At 48.6% G+C, this 26273-nt stretch overlaps 1 protein-coding gene across 1 annotated transcript in view; it reads left to right on the top strand.

Moving 5' to 3' along the window:
• The window catches only part of LOC144754136 (class I histocompatibility antigen, Gogo-OKO alpha chain-like), a 261240-nt gene that overhangs the window by 190843 nt on the left and 44124 nt on the right, over nt 1–26273 (top strand). The window contains exon 5 of the mRNA XM_078641713.1: nt 7514–7627. Within this exon, the coding sequence (XP_078497839.1) occupies nt 7514–7627 (114 nt within the window). The remainder of the gene's footprint in view (nt 1–7513; nt 7628–26273) is intronic.

Genomic DNA, 26273 nt, shown 5'->3' with positions numbered 1-26273 from the left:
CCATCTTGGATGGATGCTTCTTCATGCATCCCCCTTGTCCCAGTGCTTCCATTGCCTCGCCCCCTTCGGCTGTTGCGAGGGTTATTACCGCTGTTCATCGACCACTTAGTGGGCCAGTGGCTTTGGAACTCCTTGCTCTTCGAAGTATTGAGATCGGGGACTCGGATGTTGTGCCGGAGCCCGGTCCCACTTGGGTGCCGGGGAGGAATGCTGGACTGCTGCCTGTCTCTGCATCTACGAGTTCGTGTTTCTACATTGCGGGGAAACTCCCGCGTTTCCGAACGGCGAAACTGAACTACTGTTTTTCACCGCCCGTGCTGCTGTTGCTGATACATTTGAACTGCCTATTTGGACTTTTGCTCACTTGCGGGTTGATTGACCCCCCTTGTCTGCGTCTTTGTCGTAATTTCTCTCAATTGTGTGCTTGCCTCGCATCGAGTGGCTCACTTCGCATTGTCATGTGGTGGGTGGGGTTTGTGGTTAAGAAAGGATTGGGGTGATGTGCACAGCTTCCGGTGGATTTTTTGTGTACGAACTTGTGGTGTAGTTGCTTATATTCATAGCGCGGTGGGAGGTCCCCCCCTGTAAGTGTTATGGCGCTCGAGATCGTGTTGTTCTGGTTCATTCGTAAAACGAGTGTAAGGTTGGGTGGAGGGCTGTGGCCGACTGTATTTGTTTCCGCCCTCTTGCTCCTCCCTCCCATTTCTTCTTTTGTGTTCATGTTTTCTTTTTGTCTCATTTATTCTTCCTTTCTCTTCTCTCTACTGCATTTCGGGTTCTGGTTTAGGGCGACAGGCACGCTGTCTGAAGGGTAGGCCGTAGCCTTCTACAGGGGTGCAGGGTGGGATGGGTGGGTTGGGTCCTATTTGATGTTCATTTTCCTCAGTTCTATGGCCCTTTTGTATCTCTTTATAGGAGTGCCGCGTCTGTCCTTGCCTCCCGTGGTATGACTGGGGGTGGGTCTGTAGCGTCGTTGATCTTCTTCTTGTAGTTCTGCTGTTTTCCATAGCGACTGCCATACCCTCCTCGTTGGTAATGATCCTGCTCTCTCCTGTGTTCCCCGCCGCGGGACGCCTGTGTCGGCGTGGCGCTCTTCTCTTTCGTTTTTTGTTTTCAATTCCCTCTCTTCCTTTTTCTCCCTTCTTGTCCTCTTTTCTCCCCCCCCTTTCCTCCCCTTCCCTTTTTACCCAAGGTTAGTATGACGGGTTAGTTTTGGTAAGATATCCATCCGATCCCTTCGTTCTGGTTCTGATGTGCTATTGGGTGGTGGGCATGCAAAGTCGATAGTGATCGCATGTTGATTGTGTTTAACGCAATTGTTTTTATACCTATGTATACGGTGTTGTCTCTCCTGTATTGCGGCCCCATACCCCCTTACTGTTGTTGAGGGTTTGTTTTGGGAATTCGGATTCTTCTATGTTGACACTGAACCTGTCGTACTCCTTCTGCCCATATTATAAAATTAACCTTCTCTGCTCCTGTTTGCTGGTCGCCTAGATCTTCTGTGTTTCCCCCTTTCCGGGATTGTATTGCTCATGCTCCTTAATGATTGGTACTGTAATGCTCGCTCTGGATCTTTTGCCCGATTTCCGTATTGTGGCCGGCCAATTTGGTTGTAAGCCCAGATTTATATATCCTTTTAATACGAATAAAGGTTTTAAAAAAAAATAAATAACCTCCTCCGCATCATACTCAACCTCCTCAACACCACACTCACTGTCAACTAATCTTGACAAACAATCCGCAGATTTGTTTGCAACCCCAGGAATATATTGTACTTCAAAATCAAATTCCTGCAGGGAAATAATCCACCTTCTAATTCTTGAAGAAATAGCATCTAAACCTTTTTTCAAGAACACTTCTTTCAAAGGCTTATGATCAGAAAATACTTCAAGCTTGGTACCCCAAATCAAATTTTTAAACTTCCTTAGTGCCCAATAGATCACCAAAGACTCTCTTTCAATTACTGAATAATTTAATTCAGACCCTCTGAGACACCTGGAAGAACAACAAATCAAAACTTCTTTTGCCTCCTTCCTTTGAAGAAGTACACAACCAAGTCCCTTTTCACTCGCATCAGTAAACATATAAGTAGGAAGACCAGGAACAAAAGCATGCAGAGAAGGAGCTTTTTTTAATTCATTCTTTATGCACTCAAACTCTTGCTTACAGTCAGAGGACCACTCATAAGTGACACTTTTAGCCGTTAACTTCCTTAGATTAAATGATTTTTCTGCAAAGTTTGTTATGAACTTCCCATAAAATTCTACCATACCAAGAAAGGAAAGTAATTCATCTTTGTTAACAGGCTCCTTAACCCTATCAATGGAGTCAACTAATTCCTTCGGTGGAAACACACCTTGATGACCAAGATAATTTACCTCTTCTAATCCAAATTTACATTTTTCTTTTTTTAAAGACATGCCTGCACTACTCAAACGTTCCAAAACAGCACACACACGGGAATTATGCTCCTGAATGTTCTTGCCATAGATCAAAAGGTCATCCTGATACCATTTCACTCCCTTAAGACCTTTTAGAATATTAGACATGATACGTTGAAATACTGAGGCCGCCGATACGAGGCCAAAAGGCATCCTCCTGAATTTGAAAGTTCCCATAGGTGTAATAAAAGCAGTCAAATCTTGAGATACAACATCTAATTCCACCTGGTGATAGGCGGAAGCCAAGTCTAGAGTGGTAAAGTATTTTGCACCCTCAAGTGTACCAACCATTTTATCAATGTTAGGGAGAGGGAAACGATCTACAACCACCTCCTTATTTAAAGCACGTAAATCAATACATGAACAAATCTCATTTTTCGTTTTCTTAGCGATAACGACTGGTGCCAACCATTCCGTTGCCTCAACAGATTCAATAATTTCGTTCTTAACAAGTTTTTCAATTTCTTTCTGAACACTAGCTTGTTGAGATAAAGGAATTATTCTTACTTTTGCTACAACAGGAACAGCATGTTCCCTTAATTTAATATGATGTTTGTATCCCTTCAAACATCCTAAATTTTCTTTAAAAACATCTGGAAATTTGTCAGAAAACATAGCAGACATGTCACATACTTCTTGAACTATGACTTGAGGAGATGCATTAGGATTGAGTTGGACCCCAAGTTCACGTTGATGTAACCAACTCAACAAAGAATCACCTTTCTTTGTCACATATATCTTCCCAACTGTCATACGACTACCCAATTCAAGTTTCGCCATGAAATAACCCAACATTTTGATAGGTTTATCTCCATAACCCAATGGTGCAACATCACACTTAAATAACTTAACTTTACTCTTATAATTTTCTATAAACACCCCCTCATCAATCATAGAAATATGCGAACAAGAATGAAATTTTAAGTTGATCATTACATTTTCAACAGAAACTAGATGATTTTTTCACTATTAACCTGAAAAGTAACAGTTTTCACATGAGGTTGTGACCATTTTTTAGTTGAAGTCTCACCACTAAACATTTTGGACCTACAAAATTTTGCAAAATGCCCTCTCTTACCACATGTGTTGCACAAAGTTTTTAGTGCAGGGCAATTAGATGAATTAGCTAAATGATTAAACTGCCCACACCTGAAACAAGAAAATCTATTTCCTGAATTTGTATTTGGAACAAATGGCATTGAAGTTTGTTTCTCCACACTAACATTAGTTTTTTTTTTTACTTGACAAACAGCTTCTTCCACCTTAGATTCACTTTTTGTTTCCACAGTAGATGTCTTGTCTTTTTCTCCTTTTAATTCTTCAACACATTTAGTCATATGCTCAACCTGCTTTGCAATAACTAAAACTTCATCAAGAGGAGGTTCATCTTTTAACCACAACTCTTTTCTTATGTTGTCATGCGCACATCTCAAAACAAATTGGTCTCTAATCCTCTCATCTAAAGTTTGTCCAAAATTGCACGAAGAGGCCAATTTCCTTAAGACAGAAACATATTCTTCAACTGTCTCATCCTTCTTTTGTTCCCTTAAACCAAAATGATACCTCTCCATAATCATGCTAAGTCTTGGTAAGTAATGCCGATCAAGTTGAACAATAGCAATTTCATATTCATTTAAATTTCTTTGTTCAGCTGCATTAAGTTGAGGTAGATGTTCTAAAACTTCTTGACCCTCTCCACCCAAACAGTGCAAAAGTAAAGAATGTTTTCGCTCTGCACTTAAATTTGTGCCACAAACTCTTGCATAATTTGCAATTTTTTTTTCTCCATTTTTTCCATTTTACATTAGGTTCACCAGGACTGGTTAGAAAAAAAGCTGGCTGTGTAATGTTTTGCATGTTCCAGAAATTTATAAATTATTTTTCAAGTTTAAAAGTATCTCTTTTTCTTCTTTTTTTTAAGTTTTCTTTTTTTTTGTGTAAAATTCCGTTCAAAAATAAACGAAAGTTTATTTTAATTAATTTTTTTTATAAGGAAAGTCAGAAATATTTATATATTTTATTTATAAGTAAAGGATTTTATAAACATTTCCCTTTTTTTTTTTTCTCTGCTTATATTTCAGGCAAATTATGTTGCTTAAAGATCGAAGCCGAAATGCTTTTACAAACGTTTCCTTTCCAAGCTGCACTTCAAATACTGTCCACTGTGACAATATCAGTGTCGTCACTGAACCGCAGGGTTAATCCTTCTGAAACGCCGTGAGAGAATTCAGACCGAAAGGCTTAGGAGAATAAACGTCACAATGCGTGCCTCTTCAGTGAAACGCAGAGATACGTCACTGACACGCAGTAGAGCGCGCGGTCATAACGTCGATTTCCTCTCGCGCAACGGTCCTTTCCCTTCTCTTCTCCCTCTAAGTCTTCGCAGTTTCTCAATTAAAAATAAATTCCTCCCGCCATACTCCTCACCATTAACTCAAAAGACACATGAGTTATTTTCCGATATTCCGCCGCTAGGAAGACTACGCTTCACTTGGATATTTCAGCCGCTGGAGGAGAGACGTTCAGCTTCGATTCATCATTTGTGTTGAGGTTAGTTTTCTTTCTCCAATCGTAGCCAATTTATGTGGTGTCTTAGATTGAATAAATAAATAAACTGGAAGCAAGTTATCTTTAGCGTTGGTTTATTCAAACCTCAGCCACAAACGCTCAGAGTCAACTGACTCGCAATTCAGTGAACATTCCAGAATATAGAATTACAGCATGGAACTAAATGAAACATGAAGGAATAATTAAAGAAACAGGAAGAGAATACGAGTGAGACACAACATCACACCATCCATCCTTACTATGTCTCCCAGATACTGCAGTCCTAGTTCTTTTGTGGGCGATGATAGAAGAGATACTACCAGGAGCGACAACAAACTGCTTAGAAATGTGTGTACTTCTAGGGACAGTGGAAGCCAGGGAGAGGCCCCTTAAAACAAGATAAACGACATTACACACCACTAGAGTAGAGCTTGGAGCCCTTAATACACTCGAGCTTTCAAGCTGCCAAGTCCACAGGTAAGAGCGCTAAATGAAAGGGCTGTGACGGTGCTTTGTAGCCCAACCCAGGGCACTGTGTGTACTGGGGGCTTAGGTGTGAGAGGGTACAAAGTGCCAAGTGCAGTGGTAAAGCGCTGCCAGTGGTGGTTTAAGAGTGTCCTGAGGAAGGCTACAAAGCTCAGAGTGTAACATGGGCTGTGGGTGATAGTCTGTGTGGCCTCTCTCCGGGCACTGCTGGGTATAATGTGGGCTCTGGTGAGAGCAGCGCCCTGAGAGGAATGTTATAACCTCGAGGGATGTAAAGCGCTGAGTGTACTGTGGGCTGTGTTGTGATAGTGCTTTGTGGCTTCTTCCAGGGTACTGCTAAGTACACTCGGTGCTTTAGTAATTGCAGTGCCCAGCGGAGGGTACAAAGCACTGTGTATACTGTGGGCTGTGGTGTGATGGCCGCGCCACGTAAAAGGCTGCAGTATACTGGGGTTTGTGTTGTGATCCTGCCTTGTGGTCCATTCCAGAGCATGATTTATACTAGGGCTCAGGTGTGAGAAGGGAACAAAGTGCCAAGTGCACTGCTTTGTGGAAATCTAGAAAGTGCTGAGTAAATCGTGGCAGTTGTGTTTTTGACAGTGTCCTGAGGAAGGCCACAAAGCGCGGTGAGTATCATGGGCTGTGGAGTGATAGTGCCGTGAGGTCTCTCTCAGGGCACTGCTGGGTACAGTGCGGGCTGTAGTCACAGCAGTGCCTTGAGAGGGTAGAAAGCGTTGTGTGCAGTGCTATGAGGCAGGTTATAAAGTGTAGAGTAAACGATGGGCTGTGGTGAGATACTAGTCCCGCTTGGGAAGCTACAAAGCAGTGAGTTTACTGTGGACTTGTTGCTTGGATATGAATTTACCTTAAAGAAATAAAAAGACAAGAGACGTTTGGCAAAACAGGATCAAGGTGGTTTAATTAAACGCAGCGCAGGGAGAGTATCGACAGAGTACGTTTGAAAAAAGTCTCTCACTGTACAAAGTTTCGGCCCACAGTATATACATCACATGAGATGCAATAAACCAATTTTGCATTCTTGAAAAAGCATCTTAGTCGTAAATAACCAGTTTGGACATCTCATAAGGGACACAGATGGCTCTCGACCACGGTTAGAGCTAGTGTGGCCCGTGTGTATGTATCCAGATGTCTGCTGTGAGGAGCACGTGATCACTGCGTGTGGTGTGCATGTTGTGTCCTGATTGCCTGAGCGTTTCTATCTACATGTCACATCTAGCTTTGTGAGGAACGCACGCCTCTGGCCAAATGTGTTTTTATTTGGTCCAATTTCCTCTGACCTGTTTGTGGTGCAAATATCTGTGGGATTGATCGGGGTTTTCCCTGGGTGCACGTTTGTCTTTGGGCTAAGGGAGACCCACCTCTGAACTGTGACAGGTCACTCGATAGGCGTGGTTTGAGGACCTCAGGGACTGTTACAAATGACACTTAATGTGGCAGCCATTGATAGCATGTTTAATGATATCCTCAGTATTGTGCGGACAATTGTCATAGCGTACATCAATTTTGTTTTTACTGATATTGACATAGTAATGCTTACTTAGAACATGGCGTACATTGACATTGTATCCACTGGTATGAACATACAATGACATTGTTTCTACTGGTATCGACACTTTTGCCTGGTTTTAGATTATGGCATACATTGACATTACGTTTATTGGTGTTGCCATTGTCGGGTATGCACATATCTTGGCATACATCGACATCGTATATACCCATCCTAACAGACTATGGTGAGACACTAGTGCCGCCTGGAAGGCTACGGAGCAGCGAGTATACCGTGGATTGTGATGTGATAGTTGTGTCCCTGAAACGCTACAAAGCAGTGAGTATACCGTGGATTGTGTTGTGGTGTGATAGGAGTGCAGTGCGAAGGGTTACAGAGCACTGAGAGTACCTCGGGCTGTTGTAGGATCAGACTTTTCTGGCAGTTCTTAGTGATACTGCATCTTAAATCTCATCTTTAAAGTGATTTCTGGCCTGTAACTCTGCTCCTGTCCATCTCTGTCCCACAGAAGAGAAATCTCCTCCGATGGGGGTCATTATCGGAGTGGTCATTGGAGCCCTGGTGGGTGTTGGACTGGTCGCTGCTGTCGCTTGGGTTGTCTACTCGAGGAGAAACGTTCAAGGTAAGTTGGTTTTGTTTGATTTTGTGAGTGGGAGGTACCATCACTTACTGATTCATGTGTGGGGGTGCAGGTGAATACCATCTCCACTTGCGGCAGGGCTGGAGACACATCCATGCTTTGAGACCTGCCCGCTTCACATTGAGGTGGGTGGAGCGGATATTTCCTTGTCGATGCTCTGCTGACGTGGCTCATTGTTGGCACCTGTTCACTGCTCAGCCTCCAAAAATGTATGAACACATCTTAAAGTTGCCCAGGATCGTAACAATCTGGTGATTGGCTAAATTTCCCCCAATAACAATTGGGCTCCATGTTTCAGCCACTCTGAATGGCTGCTTAGCTGAGATTAACTGTGCCTTCCTAGACCAGCTTCGAGGAAGATGCGTGGTGCTCCATGACACTGGATGATTGAAAAACTGAGTATACCATGGATTGTGCTGTGAGCGCGCTGCCTACAGACAGGTGTTTTGTGGGCGGTGGTGTCATAACAGTGCCCTGAGAGGATACAAAGCACTGTGAGTACTGTGGGCCATGGTGTGGCAGCAGTGCCCTTGTAGGGTAGAAAGCACTAAGTATACAATGGGCTGTGGTATATCAGTGAGGCTACCAAGCACTGAGTATACAAGGGGCTGTGGTATATGAGTGAGGCTACCAAGCACTGAGTATACAGTGGGCTGTGGTATATCAGTGAGGCTACCAAGCACTGAGTATACAAGGGGCTGTGGTATATCAGTGAGGCTACCAAGCACTGAGTATACAAGGGGCTGTGGTATATCAGTGAGGCCACCAAGCACTGAGTATACAGTGGGCTGTGGTATATGAGTGAGGTTACCAAGCACTGAGTATACAACGGGCTGTGGTATATCAGTGAGGCTACCAAGCACTGAGTATACAGTGGGCTGTGGTATATCAGTGAGGCTACCAAGCACTGAGTATACAATGGGCTGTGGTATATCAGTGATACCACCGAGCACCGAGTATACAATGGACTGTGGTATATCAGTGAGGCTACCAAGCACTGAGTATACAAGGGGCTGTGGTATATGAGTGAGGCTACCAAGCACTGAGTATACAATGGGCTGTGGTATATCAGTGCGACCACCAAGCACTGAGTATACAACGGGCTGTGGTATATCAGTGAGGCTACCAAGCACTGAGTATACAAGGGGCTGTGGTATATGAGTGAGGCTACCAAGCACTGAGTATACAATGGGCTGTGGTATATCAGTGATACCACCGAGCACCGAGTATACAATGGACTGTGGTATATCAGTGAGGCCACCAAGCACTGAGTATACAAGGGGCTGTGGTATATCAGTGAGGCTACCAAGCACTGAGTATACAAGGGGCTGTGGTATATCAGTGAGGCTACCAAGCACTGAGTATACAAGGGGCTGTGGTATATCAGTGAGGCCACCAAGCACTGAGTATACAAGGGGCTGTGGTATATGAGTGAGGCTACCAAGCACTGAGTATACAAGGGGCTGTGGTATATCAGTGAGGCTACCAAGCACTGAGTATACAAGGGGCTGTGGTATATCAGTGAGGCCACCAAGCACTGAGTATACAGTGGGCTGTGGTATATGAGTGAGGCTCCCAAGCACTGAGTATACAATGGCCTGTGGTATATGAGTGAGGCTACCAAGCACTGAGTATACAATGGGCTGTGGTATATCAGTGAGGCCACCAAGCACTGAGTATACAATGGACTGTGGTATATGAGTGAGGCTACCAAGCACTGAGTATACAACGGGCTGTGGTATATCAGTGAGGCTCCCAAGCACTGAGTATACAATGGACTGTGGTATATGAGTGAGGCTACCAAGCACTGAGTATACAAGGGGCTGTGGTATATCAGTGAGGCCACCAAGCACTGAGTATACAGTGGGCTGTGGTATATCAGTGAGGCTACAGAGCACTGAGTATACAAGGGGCTGTGGTATATGAGTGAGGCTCCCAAGCACTGAGTATACAATGGCCTGTGGTATATGAGTGAGGCTACCAAGCACTGAGTATACAGTGGGCTGTGGTATATCAGTGAGGCTACCAAGCACTGAGTATACAGTGGGCTGTGGTATATCAGTGAGGCTACCAAGCACTGAGTATACAGTGGGCTGTGGTATATCAGTGAGGCCACCAAGCACTGAGTATACAATGGGCTGTGGTATATCAGTGAGGCCACCAAGCACTGAGTATACAAGGGGCTGTGGTATATCAGTGAGGCTACCAAGCACTGAGTATACAGTGGGCTGTGGTATATCAGTGAGGCTACCGAGCACTGAGTATACAACGGGCTGTGGTATATCAGTGCGACCACCAAGCACTGAGTATACAGTGGGCTGTGGTATATGAGTGAGGCCACCAAGCACTGAGTATACAATGGGCTGTGGTATATCAGTGAGGCCACCAAGCACTGAGTATACAGTGGGCTGTGGTATATCAGTGAGGCTACCAAGCACTGAGTATACAATGGCCTGTGGTATATGAGTGAGGCTACCAAGCACTGAGTATACAGTGGGCTGTGGTATATGAGTGAGGCTACCAAGCACTGAGTATACAATGGGCTATGGTATATCAGTGAGGCTACCAAGCACTGAGTATACAGTGGGCTGTGGTATATCAGTGAGGCTACCAAGCACTGAGTATACAGTGGGCTGTGGTATATGAGTGAGACCACCAAGCACTGAGTATACAGTGGGCTGTGGTATATGAGTGAGACCACCAAGCACTGAGTATACAGTGGGCTGTGGTATATCAGTGAGGGCACCAAGCACCGAGTATACAATGGGCTGTGGTATATCAGTGAGGCTACCAAGCACTGAGTATACAATGGGCTGTGGTATATCAGTGAGGCCACCAAGCACTGAGTATACAGTGGGCTGTGGTATATCAGTGAGGCTACCAAGCACTGAGTATACAATGGCCTGTGGTATATGAGTGAGGCTACCAAGCACTGAGTATACAGTGGGCTGTGGTATATGAGTGAGGCTACCAAGCACTGAGTATACAATGGGCTATGGTATATCAGTGAGGCTACCAAGCACTGAGTATACAGTGGGCTGTGGTATATCAGTGAGGCTACCAAGCACTGAGTATACAGTGGGCTGTGGTATATCAGTGAGGCTACCAAGCACTGAGTATACAGTGGGCTGTGGTATATCAGTGAGGCTACAGAGCACTGAGTATACAATGGGCTGTGGTATATGAGTGAGGCTACCAAGCACTGAGTATACAATGGGCTGTGGTATATGAGTGAGGCTACCAAGCACTGAGTATACAATGGCCTGTGGTATATGAGTGAGGCTACCAAGCACTGAGTATACAGTGGGCTGTGGTATATGAGTGAGGCTACCAAGCACTAAGTATACAATGGGCTGTGGTATATCAGTGAGGCTACCAAGCACTGAGTATACAAGGGGCTGTGGTATATCAGTGAGGCTACCAAGCACTGAGTATACAGTGGGCTGTGGTATATGAGTGAGGCCACCAAGCACTGAGTATACAATGGGCTGTGGTATATCAGTGAGGCTACAGAGCACTGAGTATACAATGGGCTGTGGTATATCAGTGAGGCTACCAAGCACTGAGTATACAAGGGGCTGTGGTATATCAGTGAGGCTACCAAGCACTGAGTATACAATGGGCTGTGGTATATGAGTGAGGCCACCAAGCACTGAGTATACAATGGGCTGTGGTATATCAGTGAGGCTACCAAGCACTGAGTATACAAGGGGCTGTGGTATATCAGTGAGGCTACCAAGCACTGAGTATACAATGGGCTGTGGTATATGAGTGAGGCCACCAAGCACTGAGTATACAATGGGCTGTGGTATATGAGTGAGGCTACCAAGCACTGAGTATACAATGGGCTGTGGTATATCAGTGAGGCTACCAAGCACTAAGTATACAATGGGCTGTGGTATATCAGTGAGGCTACCAAGCACTGAGTATACAAGGGGCTGTGGTACATCAGTGAGGTTACCAAGCACTGAGTATACCATGGGCTGTGGTATATCAGTGAGGCTACCAAGCACTGAGTATACAGTGGGCTGTGGTATATGAGTGAGGCTCCCAAGCACTGAGTATACAGTGGGCTGTGGTATATGAGTGAGGCCACCAAGCACTGAGTATACAGTGGGCTGTGGTATATCAGTGAGGCCACCAAGCACTGAGTATACAGTGGGCTGTGGTATATCAGTGAGGCTACCGAGCACTGAGTATACAGTGGGCTGTGGTATATCAGTGAGGCTACCAAGCACTGAGTATACAAGGGGCTGTGGTATATCAGTGAGGCTACCAAGCACTGAGTATACAAGGGGCTGTGGTATATCAGTGAGGCCACCAAGCACTGAGTATACAATGGGCTGTGGTATATCAGTGCGACCACCAAGCACTGAGTATACAGTGGGCTGTGGTATATCAGTGAGGCTACCAAGCACTGAGTATACAATGGGCTGTGGTATATCAGTGAGGCCACCAAGCACTGAGTATACAATGGCCTGTGGTATATGAGTGAGGCTACCAAGCACTGAGTATACAGTGGGCTGTGGTATATCAGTGAGGCTACCAAGCACTGAGTATACAATGGGCTGTGGTATATTAGTGAGACCACCAAGCACTGAGTATACAGTGGGCTGTGGTATATCAGTGAGGCCACCAAGCACTGAGTATACAATGGGCTGTGGTATATCAGTGAGGCCACCAAGCACTGAGTATACAATGGCCTGTGGTATATGAGTGAGGCTACCAAGCACTGAGTATACAGTGGGCTGTGGTATATCAGTGAGGCTACCAAGCACTGAGTATACAATGGGCTGTGGTATATCGGTGAGGCTACCAAGCACTGAGTATACAGTGGGCTGTGGTATATCAGTGAGGCTCCCAAGCACTGAGTATACAATGGGCTGTGGTATATCAGTGAGGCCACCAAGAACTGAGTATACAATGGGCTGTGGTATATTAGTGAGACCACCAAGCACTGAGTATACAATGGCCTGTGGTATATGAGTGAGGTTACCAAGCACTGAGTATACAAGGGGCTGTGGTATATCAGTGAGGCTACCGAGCACTGAGTATACAATGGGCTGTGGTATATCAGTGAGGCTACCGAGCACTGAGTATACAATGGGCTGTGGTATATCAGTGAGGCTACCAAGCACTGAGTATACAAGGGGCTGTGGTATATCAGTGAGGCCACCAAGCACTGAGTATACAATGGGCTGTGGTATATCAGTGCGACCACCAAGCACTGAGTATACAGTGGGCTGTGGTATATCAGTGAGGCTACCAAGCACTGAGTATACAATGGGCTGTGGTATATTAGTGAGACCACCAAGCACTGAGTATACAGTGGGCTGTGGTATATCAGTGAGGCCACCAAGCACTGAGTATACAATGGGCTGTGGTATATCAGTGAGGCCACCAAGCACTGAGTATACAATGGCCTGTGGTATATGAGTGAGGCTACCAAGCACTGAGTATACAGTGGGCTGTGGTATATCAGTGAGGCTACCAAGCACTGAGTATACAATGGGCTGTGGTATATTAGTGAGACCACCAAGCACTGAGTATACAGTGGGCTGTGGTATATCAGTGAGGCCACCAAGCACTGAGTATACAATGGGCTGTGGTATATCAGTGAGGCCACCAAGCACTGAGTATACAATGGCCTGTGGTATATGAGTGAGGCTACCAAGCACTGAGTATACAGTGGGCTGTGGTATATCAGTGAGGCTACCAAGCACTGAGTATACAATGGGCTGTGGTATATCGGTGAGGCTACCAAGCACTGAGTATACAGTGGGCTGTGGTATATCAGTGAGGCTCCCAAGCACTGAGTATACAATGGGCTGTGGTATATCAGTGAGGCCACCAAGCACTGAGTATACAATGGGCTGTGGTATATTAGTGAGACCACCAAGCACTGAGTATACAATGGCCTGTGGTATATGAGTGAGGTTACCAAGCACTGAGTATACAAGGGGCTGTGGTATATCAGTGAGGCTACCAAGCACTGAGTATACAGTGGGCTGTGGTATATCAGTGAGGCTACCAAGCACTGAGTATACAGTGGGCTGTGGTATATCAGTGAGGCTACCGAGCACTGAGTATACAACGGGCTGTGGTATATCAGTGAGGCTCCCAAGCACTGAGTATACAATGGACTGTGGTATATGAGTGAGGCTACCAAGCACTGAGTATACAACGGGCTGTGGTATATGAGTGAGGCTACCAAGCACTGAGTATACAGTGGGCTGTGGTATATCAGTGAGGCTACCGAGCACTGAGTATACCATGGGCTCTGGTATATCAGTGAGGCTACCGAGCACTGAGTATACAATGGGCTGTGGTATATCAGTGAGGCTACCAAGCACTGAGTATACAAGGGGCTGTGGTATATCAGTGAGGCCACCAAGCACTGAGTATACAATGGGCTGTGGTATATCAGTGCGACCACCAAGCACTGAGTATACAGTGGGCTGTGGTATATCAGTGAGGCTACCAAGCACTGAGTATACAATGGGCTGTGGTATATTAGTGAGACCACCAAGCACTGAGTATACAGTGGGCTGTGGTATATCAGTGAGGCCACCAAGCACTGAGTATACAATGGGCTGTGGTATATCAGTGAGGCCACCAAGCACTGAGTATACAATGGCCTGTGGTATATGAGTGAGGCTACCAAGCACTGAGTATACAGTGGGCTGTGGTATATCAGTGAGGCTACCAAGCACTGAGTATACAATGGGCTGTGGTATATTAGTGAGACCACCAAGCACTGAGTATACAGTGGGCTGTGGTATATCAGTGAGGCCACCAAGCACTGAGTATACAATGGGCTGTGGTATATCAGTGAGGCCACCAAGCACTGAGTATACAATGGCCTGTGGTATATGAGTGAGGCTACCAAGCACTGAGTATACAGTGGGCTGTGGTATATCAGTGAGGCTACCAAGCACTGAGTATACAATGGGCTGTGGTATATCGGTGAGGCTACCAAGCACTGAGTATACAGTGGGCTGTGGTATATCAGTGAGGCTCCCAAGCACTGAGTATACAATGGGCTGTGGTATATCAGTGAGGCCACCAAGCACTGAGTATACAATGGGCTGTGGTATATTAGTGAGACCACCAAGCACTGAGTATACAATGGCCTGTGGTATATGAGTGAGGTTACCAAGTACTGAGTATACAAGGGGCTGTGGTATATCAGTGAGGCTACCAAGCACTGAGTATACAGTGGGCTGTGGTATATCAGTGAGGCTACCAAGCACTGAGTATACAGTGGGCTGTGGTATATCAGTGAGGCTACCGAGCACTGAGTATGCAACGGGCTGTGGTATATCAGTGAGGCTCCCAAGCACTGAGTATACAATGGACTGTGGTATATGAGTGAGGCTACCAAGCACTGAGTATACAACGGGCTGTGGTATATGAGTGAGGCTACCAAGCACTGAGTATACAGTGGGCTGTGGTATATCAGTGAGGCTACCGAGCACTGAGTATACAATGGACTGTGGTATATGAGTGAGGCTACCAAGCACTGAGTATACAGTTGGCTGTGGTATATCAGTGAGGCTCCCAAGCACTGAGTATACAACGGGATGTGGTACATCAGTGAGGTTACCAAGCACTGAGTATACAATGGGCTGTGGTATATCAGTGAGGCTACCAAGCACTGAGTATACAGTGGGCTGTGGTATATGAGTGAGACCACCAAGCACTGAGTATACAATGGGCTGTGGTATATCAGTGAGACCACCAAGCACTGAGTATACAGTGGGCTGTGGTATATCAGTGAGGCTACCGACCACTGAGTATACAGTGGGCTGTGGTATATCAGTGAGGCTACCAAGCACTGAGTATACAACGGGCTGTGGTAGATGAGTGAGGCTCCCAAGCACTGAGTATACAGTGGGCTGTGGTATATGAGTGAGACCACCAAGCACTGAGTATACAATGGGCTGTGGTATATCAGTGAGACCACCAAGCACTGAGTATACAATGGGCTGTGGTATATCAGTGAGGTTACCAAGCACTGAGTATACAATGGGCTGTGGTATATCAGTGAGGCTACCAAGCACTGAGTATACAATGGGCTGTGGTATATCAGTGAGGCTACCAAGCACTGAGTATACAACGGGCTGTGGTAGATGAGTGAGGCTCCCAAGCACTGAGTATACAGTGGGCTGTGGTATATGAGTGAGACCACCAAGCACTGAGTATACAATGGGCTGTGGTATATCAGTGAGACCACCAAGCACTGAGTATACAATGGGCTGTGGTATATCAGTGAGGCTACCAAGCACTGAGTATACAGTGGGCTGTGGTATATCAGTGAGGCTACCGAGCACTGAGTATACAATGGGCTGTGGTATATGAGTGAGGCTACCAAGCACTGAGTATACAATGGGCTGTGGTATATGAGTGAGGCTACCAAGCACTGAGTATACAGTGGGCTGTGGTATATCAGTGCGACCACCAAGCACTGAGTATACAGTGGGCTGTGGTATATCAGTGAGGCTACCAAGCACTGAGTATACAATGGGCTGTGGTATATCAGTGAGGCCACCAAGCACTGAGTATACAATGGGCTGTGGTATATTAGTGAGACCACCAAGCACTGAGTATACAGTGGGCTGTGGTATATGAGTGAGACCACCAAGCACTGAGTATACAATGGGCTGTGGTATATCAGTGAGACCACCAAGCACTGAGTATACAATGGGCTGTGGTATATCAGTGAGGCTACCAAGCACTGAGTATACAGTGGGCTGTGGTATATCAGTGAGGCTACAGAGCACTGAGTATACAGTGGGCTGTGGTATATGAGTGAGGCTACCAAGCACTGAGTATACAGTGGGCTGTGGTATATCAGTGAGGCTACCAAGCACTGAGTATACAATGGGCTGTGGTATATTAGTGAGACCACCAAGCACTGAGTATACAGTGGGCTGTGGTATATGAGTGAGGCTACCAAGCACTGAGTATACAGTGGGCTGTGTTATATCAGTGAGGCTACCAAGCACTGAGTATACAATGGGCTGTGGTATATCAGTGAGGCCACCAAGCACTGAGTATACAATGGGCTGTGGTATATTAGTGAGACCACCAAGCACTGAGTATACAGTGGGCTGTGGTATATGAGTGAGGCTACCAAGCACTGAGTATACAGTGGGCTGTGGTATATCAGTGAGGCTACCAAGCACTGAGTATACAGTGGGCTGTGGTATATCAGTGAGGCTACCAAGCACTGAGTATACAGTGGGCTGTGGTATATCAGTGAGGCCACCAAGCACTGAGTATACAATGGGCTGTGGTATATGAGTGAGGCTACCAAGCACTGAGTATACAATGGGCTGTGGTATATCAGTGAGGCTACCAAGCACTGAGTATACAGTGGGCTGTGGTATATCAGTGAGGCCACCAAGCACTGAGTATACAATGGGCTGTGGTATATGAGTGAGGCTACCAAGCACTGAGTATACAATGGGCTGTGGTATATCAGTGAGGCCACCAAGCACTGAGTATACAATGGGCTGTGGTATATGAGTGAGGTTACCAAGCACTGAGTATACAATGGGCTGTGGTATATCAGTGAGGCTACCAAGCACTGAGTATACAATGGGCTGTGGTATATCAGTGAGGCTACCAAGCACTGAGTATACAGTGGGCTGTGGTATATGAGTGAGGCTACCAAGCACTGAGTATACAATGGGCTATGGTATATCAGTGAGGCTACCAAGCACTGAGTATACAGTGGGCTGTGGTATATCAGTGAGGCTACCAAGCACTGAGTATACAATGGGCTGTGGTATATCAGTGAGGCTACCGAGCACTGAGTATACAACGGGCTGTGGTATATCAGTGAGGCTCCCAAGCACTGAGTATACAATGGACTGTGGTATATGAGTGAGGCTACCAAGCACTGAGTATACAATGGGCTGTGGTACATCAGTGAGGTTACCAAGCACTGAGTATACAACGGGCTGTTGTATATGAGTGAGGCTACCAAGCACTGAGTATACAGTGGGCTGTGGTATATCAGTGAGGCTACCGAGCACTGAGTATACAATGGACTGTGGTATATGAGTGAGGCTACCAAGCACTGAGTATACAACGGGCTGTGGTATATGAGTGAGGCTACCAAGCACTGAGTATACAATGGACTGTGGTATATCAGTGAGGCTACCAAGCACTGAGTATACAACGGGCTGTGGTATATGAGTGAGGCTACCAAGCACTGAGTATACAACGGGCTGTGGTATATGAGTGAGGCTACCAAGCACTGAGTATACAATGGACTGTGGTATATGAGTGAGGCTACCAAGCACTGAGTATACAACGGGCTGTGGTATATGAGTGAGGCTACCAAGCACTGAGTATACAACGGGCTGTGGTATATGAGTGAGGCTACCAAGCACTGAGTATACAATGGGCTGTGGTATATGAGTGAGGCTACCAAGCACTGAGTATACAGTGGGCTGTGGTATATGAGTGAGACCACCAAGCACTGAGTATACAGTGGGCTGTGGTATATCAGTGAGGGCACCAAGCACCGAGTATACAATGGGCTGTGGTATATCAGTGAGGCTACCAAGCACTGAGTATACAATGGGCTGTGGTATATCAGTGAGGGCACCAAGCACCGAGTATACAATGGGCTGTGGTATATCAGTGAGGCTACCAAGCACTGAGTATACAATGGGCTGTGGTATATCAGTGAGGGCACCAAGCACCGAGTATACAATGGGCTGTGGTATATCAGTGAGGCTACCAAGCACTGAGTATACAATGGGCTGTGGTATATCAGTGAGGCTACCAAGCACTGAGTATACAATGGGCTGTGGTATATGAGTGAGGCTACCAAGCACTGAGTATACAATGGGCTGTGGTATATGAGTGAGGCCACCAAGCACTGAGTATACAACGGCTGTGGTACATCAGTGAGGCTACCAAGCACTGAGTATACAACGGCTGTGGTACATCAGTGAGGCTACCAAGCACTGAGTATACAATGGGCTGTGGTACATCAGTGAGGCTACCAAGTACTGAGTATACAGTGGGCTGTGGTATATTAGTGAGACCACCAAGCACTGAGTATACAGTGGGCTGTGGTATATCAGTGAGGCTACCAAGCACTGAGTATACAGTGGGCTGTGGTATATTAGTGAGACCACCAAGCACTGAGTATACAGTGGGCTGTGGTATATGAGTGAGACTACCAAGCACTGAGTATACAATGGGCTGTGGTAGATCAGTGGCTTGAGAGAGACTACAAACCACTGAGTATACTATGGGGTGTGGTATATCAGTGGCTTGAGAGAGGCCACCAAGCACTGAGTATACAAGGGGCTGTGGTATATCAGTCTCTTGAGAGAGGCCACCAAGCACTGAGTATACAAGGGGCTGTGGTATATCAGTGGCTTGAGAGAGGCTGCCAAGCACGGGGCTGTAGTTGTGGGGCTTCCCTTCTTTTCTTGTCAGATGATTCTTAGAGGCAAGTTCAAGTCCTTTGTCTGTGTGAGCCGTCATACCTGTCCTTTCACTCTGTTTCTGTCATACCTGTCCTTTCACTCTGTCATACCTGTCCTTTCACTCTGTTTCTGTCATACCTGTCCTTTCACTCTGTCTCTGTCATCCCTGTCCTTTCACTCTGTCTCTGCCATCCCTGTCCTTTCACTCTGTCTTTGTCATCCCTGCCCTTTCACTCTGTCTCTGTCATCCCTGTCCTTCACTCTGTCTCTTTCATCCCTGTCCTTTCACTCTGTCTCTGTCATCCTCTGCCCTTTCACTCTGTCTCTGTCATCCCTGTCCTTTCACTCTGTCTCTGTCATCCCTGTCCTTTCTCTCTGTCTCTGTCATCCCTGCCCTTTCACTCTGTCTCTGTCATCCCTGTCCTTTCACTCGGTCTCTGTCATCCCTGCCCTTTCACTCTGTCTCTGTCATCCCTGTCCTTTCACTCTGTCTCTGTCATCCCTGCCCTTTCGCTCTGTCTCTTCATCCCTGTCCTTTCACTCTGTCTCTTTCATCCCTGCCCTTTCACTCTGTCTCTGTGATCCCTGTCCTTTCACTCTGTCTTTGTCATCCCTGCCCTTTCACTCTGTCTTTGTCATCCCTGCCCTTTCACTCTGTCTCTGTCATCCCTGCCCTTTCACTCTGTCTCTTTCATCCCTGCCCTTTCACTCTGTCTCTTTCATCCCTGTTCTTTCTCTCTGTCTCTGTCATCCCTGTCCTTTCACTCTGTCTTTGTCATCCCTGTCCTTTCACTCTGTCTCTTCATCCCTGTCCTTTCACTCTGTCTCTGTCATCCCTGTCCTTTCACTCGGTCTCTGTCATCCCTGCCCTTTCACTCTGTCTCTGTCATCCCTGTCCTTTCACTCTGTCTCTTTCATCCCTGCCCTTCCACTCTGTCTCTCTCATCCCTGCCCTTTCACTCTGTCCCTGTCATCCCTGCCCTTTCACTCTGTCTCTGCCATCCCTGTCCTTTCACTCGGTCTCTGTCATCCCTGCCCTTTCACTCTGTCTCTGTCATCCCTGCCCTTTCGCTCTGTCTCTGTCATCCCTGCCCTTTCACTCTGTCTCTGTCATCCCTGCCCTTTCACTCTGTCTCTTTCATCCCTGCCCTTTCACTCTGTCTCTTTCATCCCTGTTCTTTCTCTCTGTCTCTGTCATCCCTGTCCTTTCACTCTGTCTTTGTCATCCCTGTCCTTTCACTCTGTCTCTGTCATCCCTGTCCTTTCACTCTGTCTCTTTCATCCCTGTCCTTTCACTCTGTCTCTTTCATCCCTGTTCTTTCACTCTGTCATCCCTGTCCTTTCACTCTGTCTCTGTCATCCCTGTCCTTTTACTCTGTCTCTGCCATACCTGTCCTTTCACTCTGTCTCTGTAATCCCTGCCCTTTCACTCTGTCTCTGTCATCCCTGCCCTTTCACTCTGTCTTTGTCATCCCTGCCCTTTCACTCTGTCTCTGTCATCCCTGTCCTTTCACTCTGTCTCTGTCATCCCTGTCCTTTCACTCTGTCTCTGTCATCCTCTGTCCTTTCTCTCTGTCTCTGTCATCCCTGTCCTTTCACTCTGTCTCTGTCATCCCTGTCCTTTCACTCTGTCTCTGTCATCCCTGTCCTTTCACTCTGTCTCTTTCATCCCTGTCCTTTCACCCTGTCTCTGTCATCCCTGTCCTTTTACTCTGTCTCTTTCATCCCTGTCCTTTCACTCTGTCTCTGTCATCCCTGCCCTTTCACTCTGTCTTTGTCATCCCTGCCCTTTCACTCTGTCTCTGTCATCCCTGTCCTTTCACTCCGTCTCTGTCATCCCTGTCCTTTCACTCTGTCTCTGTCATCCTCTGTCCTTTCTCTCTGTCTCTGTCATCCCTGTCCTTTCACTCTGTCTCTGTCATCCCTGTCCTTTCACTCTGTCTCTGTCATCCCTGTCCTTTCACTCTGTCTCTGTCATCCCTGTCCTTTCACTCTGTCTCTTTCATCCCTGTCCTTTCACCCTGTCTCTGTCATCCCTGTCCTTTTACTCTGTCTCTTTCATCCCTGTCCTTTCACTCTGTCTCTTTCATGCCTGTCCTTTCACTCTGTCTCTGTCATCCCTGCCCTTTCGCTCTTTCTCTGTCCTGCCCTGTCCCAGAGTGGAAGAGTCGATTCAGGGAGGGTGATGGAGAATTCTGGGGTCATGAATGGGGAAGTCCTTCAGTGGTGCTTTACTGGAGCGATGCTGAAAGGGGGTGGACTGAGGCTGGGTTGTGATTCTCATTTCAATGAGTGACCCCTGCCTCGCTGCTTCTGCAAGTGAGTGAATATGATGCTTTACAGCAGGCACTGTCAGCTGTGCCTCTTTTACCCCAGTCCCTCCTCAGTTGGGCTCCAGGTTCTACTCTGCGCTCCTCCCTTCACCAATACCTTCAAGGACACACTTGGCAATATCCAGCTCCTGCTGATCCTGTTCCTCATCCCTGACCCGCACTGTCTGCGCCTGAGCTGAGCAGAGAGGAGCTCTCTGGCACTGAGCTGAGCAGAGAGGAGCTCTCTGGCACTGAGCTGAGCAGAGAGGAGCACTCTGGCACTGAGCTGAGCAGAGAGGAGCTGTCTGGCACTGAGCTGAGCAGAGAGGAGCTCTCTGGCACTGAGCTGAGCAGAGAGGTGCTGTCTGGCACTGAGCTGAGCAGAGAGGAGCTCTCTGGCACTGAGCTGAGCAGAGAGGAGCTGTCTGGCACTGAGCTGAGCAGAGAGGAGCTGTCTGACACTGAGCTGAGCAGAGAGGATCTGTCTGGCACTGAGCTGAGTAGATATATCTGAGCTGAGCAGAGAGGAGCTGTCTGGCACTGAGCTAAGCAGAGAGGAGCTGTCTGGAACTGAGCTGAGTAGAGAGGAGTTGTCTGGCACTGAGCTGAGCAGAGAGGAGCTGTCTGGCACTGAGCTGAGCAGAGAGGAGCTCTCTGGCACTGAGCTGAGCAGAGAGGAGCTGTCTGGCGCTGAGCAGAGAGGAGCTGTCTGGCACTGATCTGAGCAGAGAGGAGCTCTCTGGCACTGAGCTGAGCGGAGAGGAGCTCTCTGGCACTCAGCTGAGCAGAGAGGAGCTGTCTGGCACTGAGCTGAGCAGAGAGGAGCTCTCTGGCACTGAGCTGAGCAGAGAGGAGCTGTCTGGCACTGAGCTGAGCAGAGAGGAGCTGTCTGGCACTGAGCTAAGCAGAGAGGAGCTGTCTGACACTGAGCTGAGCAGAGAGGAACTGTCTGGCACTGAGCTGAGTAGATATATCTGAGCTGAGCAGAGAGGAGCTGTCTGGCACTGAGCTGAGTAGATATATCTGAGCTGAGCAGAGAGGAGCTGTCTGGCACTGAGCTAAGCAGAGAGGAGCTGTCTGGCACTGAGCTGAGTAGATATATCTGAGCTGAGCAGAGAGGAGCTGTCTGGCACTGAGCTGAGCAGAGAGGAGCTGTCTGGCACTGAACTGAGCAGAGAGGAGTTGTCTGTCACTTCAGCAGAGAGGAGCTCTCTGGCACTGAGCTGAGCAGAGAGGAGCTCTCTGGCACTGAGCTGAGCAGAGAGGAGCTGTCTGGCACTGAGCTGAGCAGAGAGGAGCTCTCTGGCACTGAGCTGAGCAGAGAGAAGCTCTCTGGCACTGAGCTGAGCAGAGAGGAGCTCTCTGGCACTGAGCTGAGCAGAGAGGAGCTGTCTGGCACTGAGCTAAGCAGAGAGGAGCTGTCTGACACTGAGCTGAGCAGAGAGGAGCTGTCTGGCACTGAGCTGAGTAGATATATCTGAGCTGAGCAGAGAGGAGCTGTCTGGCACTGAGCTGAGTAGATATATCTGAGCAGAGCAGAGAGGAGCTGTCTGGCACTGAGCTAAGCAGAGAGGAGCTGTCTGGCACTGAGCTGAGTAGATATATCTGAGCTGAGAAGAGAGGAGCTGTCTGGCACTGAGCTGAGTAGATATATCTGAGCTGAGCAGAGAGGAGCTGTCTGGCACTGAGCTGAGCAGAGAGGAGCTCTCTGGCACTGAGCTGAGCAGAGAGGAGCTGTCTGGCACTGAGCTGAGCAGAGAGGAGCTGTCTGGCACTGAGCTGAGCAGAGAGGAGCTGTCTGGCACTGAGCTGAGCAGAGAGGAGCTCTCTGGCACTGACCTGAGCAGAGAGGAGCTCTCTGGCACTGAGCTGAGCAGAGAGGAGCTCTCTGGCACTGAACTGAGCAGAGAGGAGCTCTCTGGCACTGAGCTGAGCAGAGAGGAGCTGTCTGGCACTGAGCTGAGCAGAGAGGAGCTCTCTGGCACTGAGCGGAGCAGAGAGGAGCTGTCTGGCACTGAGCTGAGCAGAGAGGAGCTGTCTGGCACTGAGCTGAGCAGAGAGGAGCTCTCTGGCACTGAGCTGAGCAGAGAGGAGCTCTCTGGCACTGAGCTGAGCAGAGAGGAGCTCTCTGGCACTGAGCTGAGTAGAGATATCTGAGGCTGGAGCAGAGAGGAGCTCTCTGGCACTGAGCTGAGCAGAGAGGAGCTCTCTGGCACTGAGCTGAGCAGAGAGGAGCTCTCTGGCACTGAGCTGAGCAGAGAGGAGCTGTCTGTCACTTCAGCAGAGAGGAGCTCTCTGGCACTCAGCTGAGCAGAGAGGAACTGTCTGGCACTGAGATGAGCAGAGAGGAGCTCTCTGGCACTGAGCTGAGCAGAGAGGAGCTCTCTGGCACTGAGCTGAGCAGAGAGGAGCTGTCTGTCACTTCAGCAGAGAGGAGCTCTCTGGCACTGAGCTGAGCAGAGAGGAGCTCTCTGGCACTGAGTTGAACAGAGAGGAGCTGTCTGGCACTGAGCTGAACAGAGAGGAGCTCTCTGGCACTGAGCTGAGCAGAGAGGAGCTCTCTGGATCTGAGCTGAGCAGAGAGGAGCTGTCTGGCACTGAGCTGAGCAGAGAGGAGCTCTCTGGCACTGAGCTGAGCAGAGAGGAGCTCTCTGGCACTGAGCTGAGCAGAGAGGAGCTGTCTGTCACTTCAGCAGAGAGGAGCTCTCTGGCACTGAGCTGAGCAGAGAGGAGCTGTCTGTCACTTCAGCAGAGAGGAGCTCTCTGGCACTGAGCTGAGCAGAGAGGATCTCTCTGGCACTGAGATGAGCAGAGAGGAGCTGTCTGGCACTGAGCTGAGCAGAGAGGAGCTGTCTGGCACTGAGCTGAGCAGAGAAGAGCTGTCTGGCACTGAACTGAGCAGAGAGGAGCTCTCTGGCACTGAGCTGAGCAGAGAGGAGCTGTCTGGCACTGAGCTGAGCAGAGAGGAGATCTCTGGCACTGAGCTGAGCAGAGAGGAGCTCTCTGGCACTGAGCTGAGCAGAGAGGATCTCTCTGGCACTAAGCTGAGCAGAGAGGAGCTGTCTGTCACTGAGCTGAGTAGAGATATCTGAGGCTGGAGCAGAGAGGAGCTCTCTGGCACTGAGCTGAGCAGAGAGGAGCTGTCTGTCACTTCAGCAGAGAGGAGCTCTCTGGCACTGCGCTGAGCAGAGAGGAGCTGTCTGTCACTTCAGCAGAGAGGAGCTCTCTGGCACTGAGCTGAGCAGAGAGGAGCTCTCTGGCACTGATCTGAGCAGAGAGGAGCTCTCTGGCACTGAGCTGAGCAGAGAGGAGCTCTCTGGCACTGAGCTGAGTAGAGATATCTGAGGCTGGAGCAGAGAGGAGCTCTCTGGCACTGAGCTGAGCAGAGAGGAGCTGTCTGGCACTGAGCTGAGTAGAGATATCTGAGCTGAGCAGAGAGGAGCCGTCTGGAACTGAGCTGAGTAGAGATATCTGAGCTGAGCAGAGAGGAGCTGTCTGGCACTGAGCTGAGCAGAGAGGAGCTCTCTGGCACTCAGCTGAGCAGAGAGGAGCTCTCTGGCACTGAGCAGAGAGGAGCTCTCTGGCACTGAGCTGAGCAGAGAGGAGCTGTCTGGCACTGAGCTGAGCAGAGAGCCGCTCTCTGGCACTGCGCTGAGCAGAGAGGAGCTCTCTGGCACTGAGCTTAGCAGAGAGGAGCTCTCTGGCACTGCGCTGAGCAGAGAGGAGCTCTCCTGCACTCAGCTGAGCAGAGAGGAGCTCTCTGGCACTGAGCTGAGCAGAGAGGAGCTCTCTGGCACTGAGCTGAGCAGAGAGGGGCTGTCTGGCACTGAGCTGAGCAGAGAGGAGCTGTCTGGCACTGAGCTAAGCAGAGATGACCTGTCTGGCACTGAGCTGAGCAGAGAGGAGCTCTCTGGCACTGAGCTGAGCAGAGAGGAGCTGTCTGGCACTGCGCTGAGCAGAGAGCAGCTCTCTGGCACTGAGCTGAGCAGAGAGGAGCTCTCTGGCACTGAGCTGAGCAGAGAGGAACTCTCTGGCTCTGAGCTGGGCAGAGAGGAGAGGAGCTCTCTGGCACTGAGATGAGCAGAGAGGAGCTCTCTGGCACTGAGCTGAGCAGAGAGGAGCTCTCTGGCACTGAGCTGAGCATAGAGGAGCTCTCTGGCACTGCGCTGAGCAGAGAGGAGCTCTCTGGCACTCAGCTGAGCAGAGAGGAGCTCTCTGGCACTGAGCTGAGCGGAGAGGAGCTCTTTGGCACTCAGCTGAGCAGAGAGGAGCTCTCTGGCTCTGAGCTGAGCAGAGAGGAGCTCTCTGGCTCTGAGCTGAGCAGAGACGAGCTCTCTGGCACTGAGCTGAGCAGAGAGGAGTTGTCTGGCACTGAGCTGAGCAGAGAGGAGCTGTCTGTCACTTCAGCAGAGAGGAGCTCTCTGGCACTGAGCTGAGCAGAGAGGAGCTCTCTGGCACTGAGCCGAGGAGAGAGGAGCTGTCTGGCACTGAGCTGAGCAGAGAGGAGCTGTCTGGCACTGAGCTAAGCAGAGAGGAGCTGTCTGGCACTGAGCTGAGCAGAGAGGAGCTGTCTGGCGCTGAGCAGAGAGGAGCTCTCTGGCACTGAACTGAGCAGAGAGGAGCTGTCTGGCACTGAGCTGAGCAGAGAGGAGCTCTCTGGCGCTGAGCAGAGAGGAGCTCTCTGGCACTGAGCTGAGCAGAGAGGAGCTGTCTGTCACTTCAGCAGAGAGGAGCTGTCTGTCACTGAGCTGAGCAGAGAGGAGCTCTCTGGCACTGAGCTGAGCAGAGAGGAGCTCTCAGGCACTGCGCTGAGCAGAGAGGAGCTCTCTGGCACTCAGCTGAGCAGAGAGGAGCTCTCTG

This window comes from Lissotriton helveticus, chromosome 5_1, assembly GCF_964261635.1.
Source record: "Lissotriton helveticus chromosome 5_1, aLisHel1.1, whole genome shotgun sequence".
NCBI lineage: Eukaryota > Metazoa > Chordata > Amphibia > Caudata > Salamandridae > Lissotriton > Lissotriton helveticus.
This window is presented reverse-complemented; position numbering and strand designations above follow the sequence as displayed.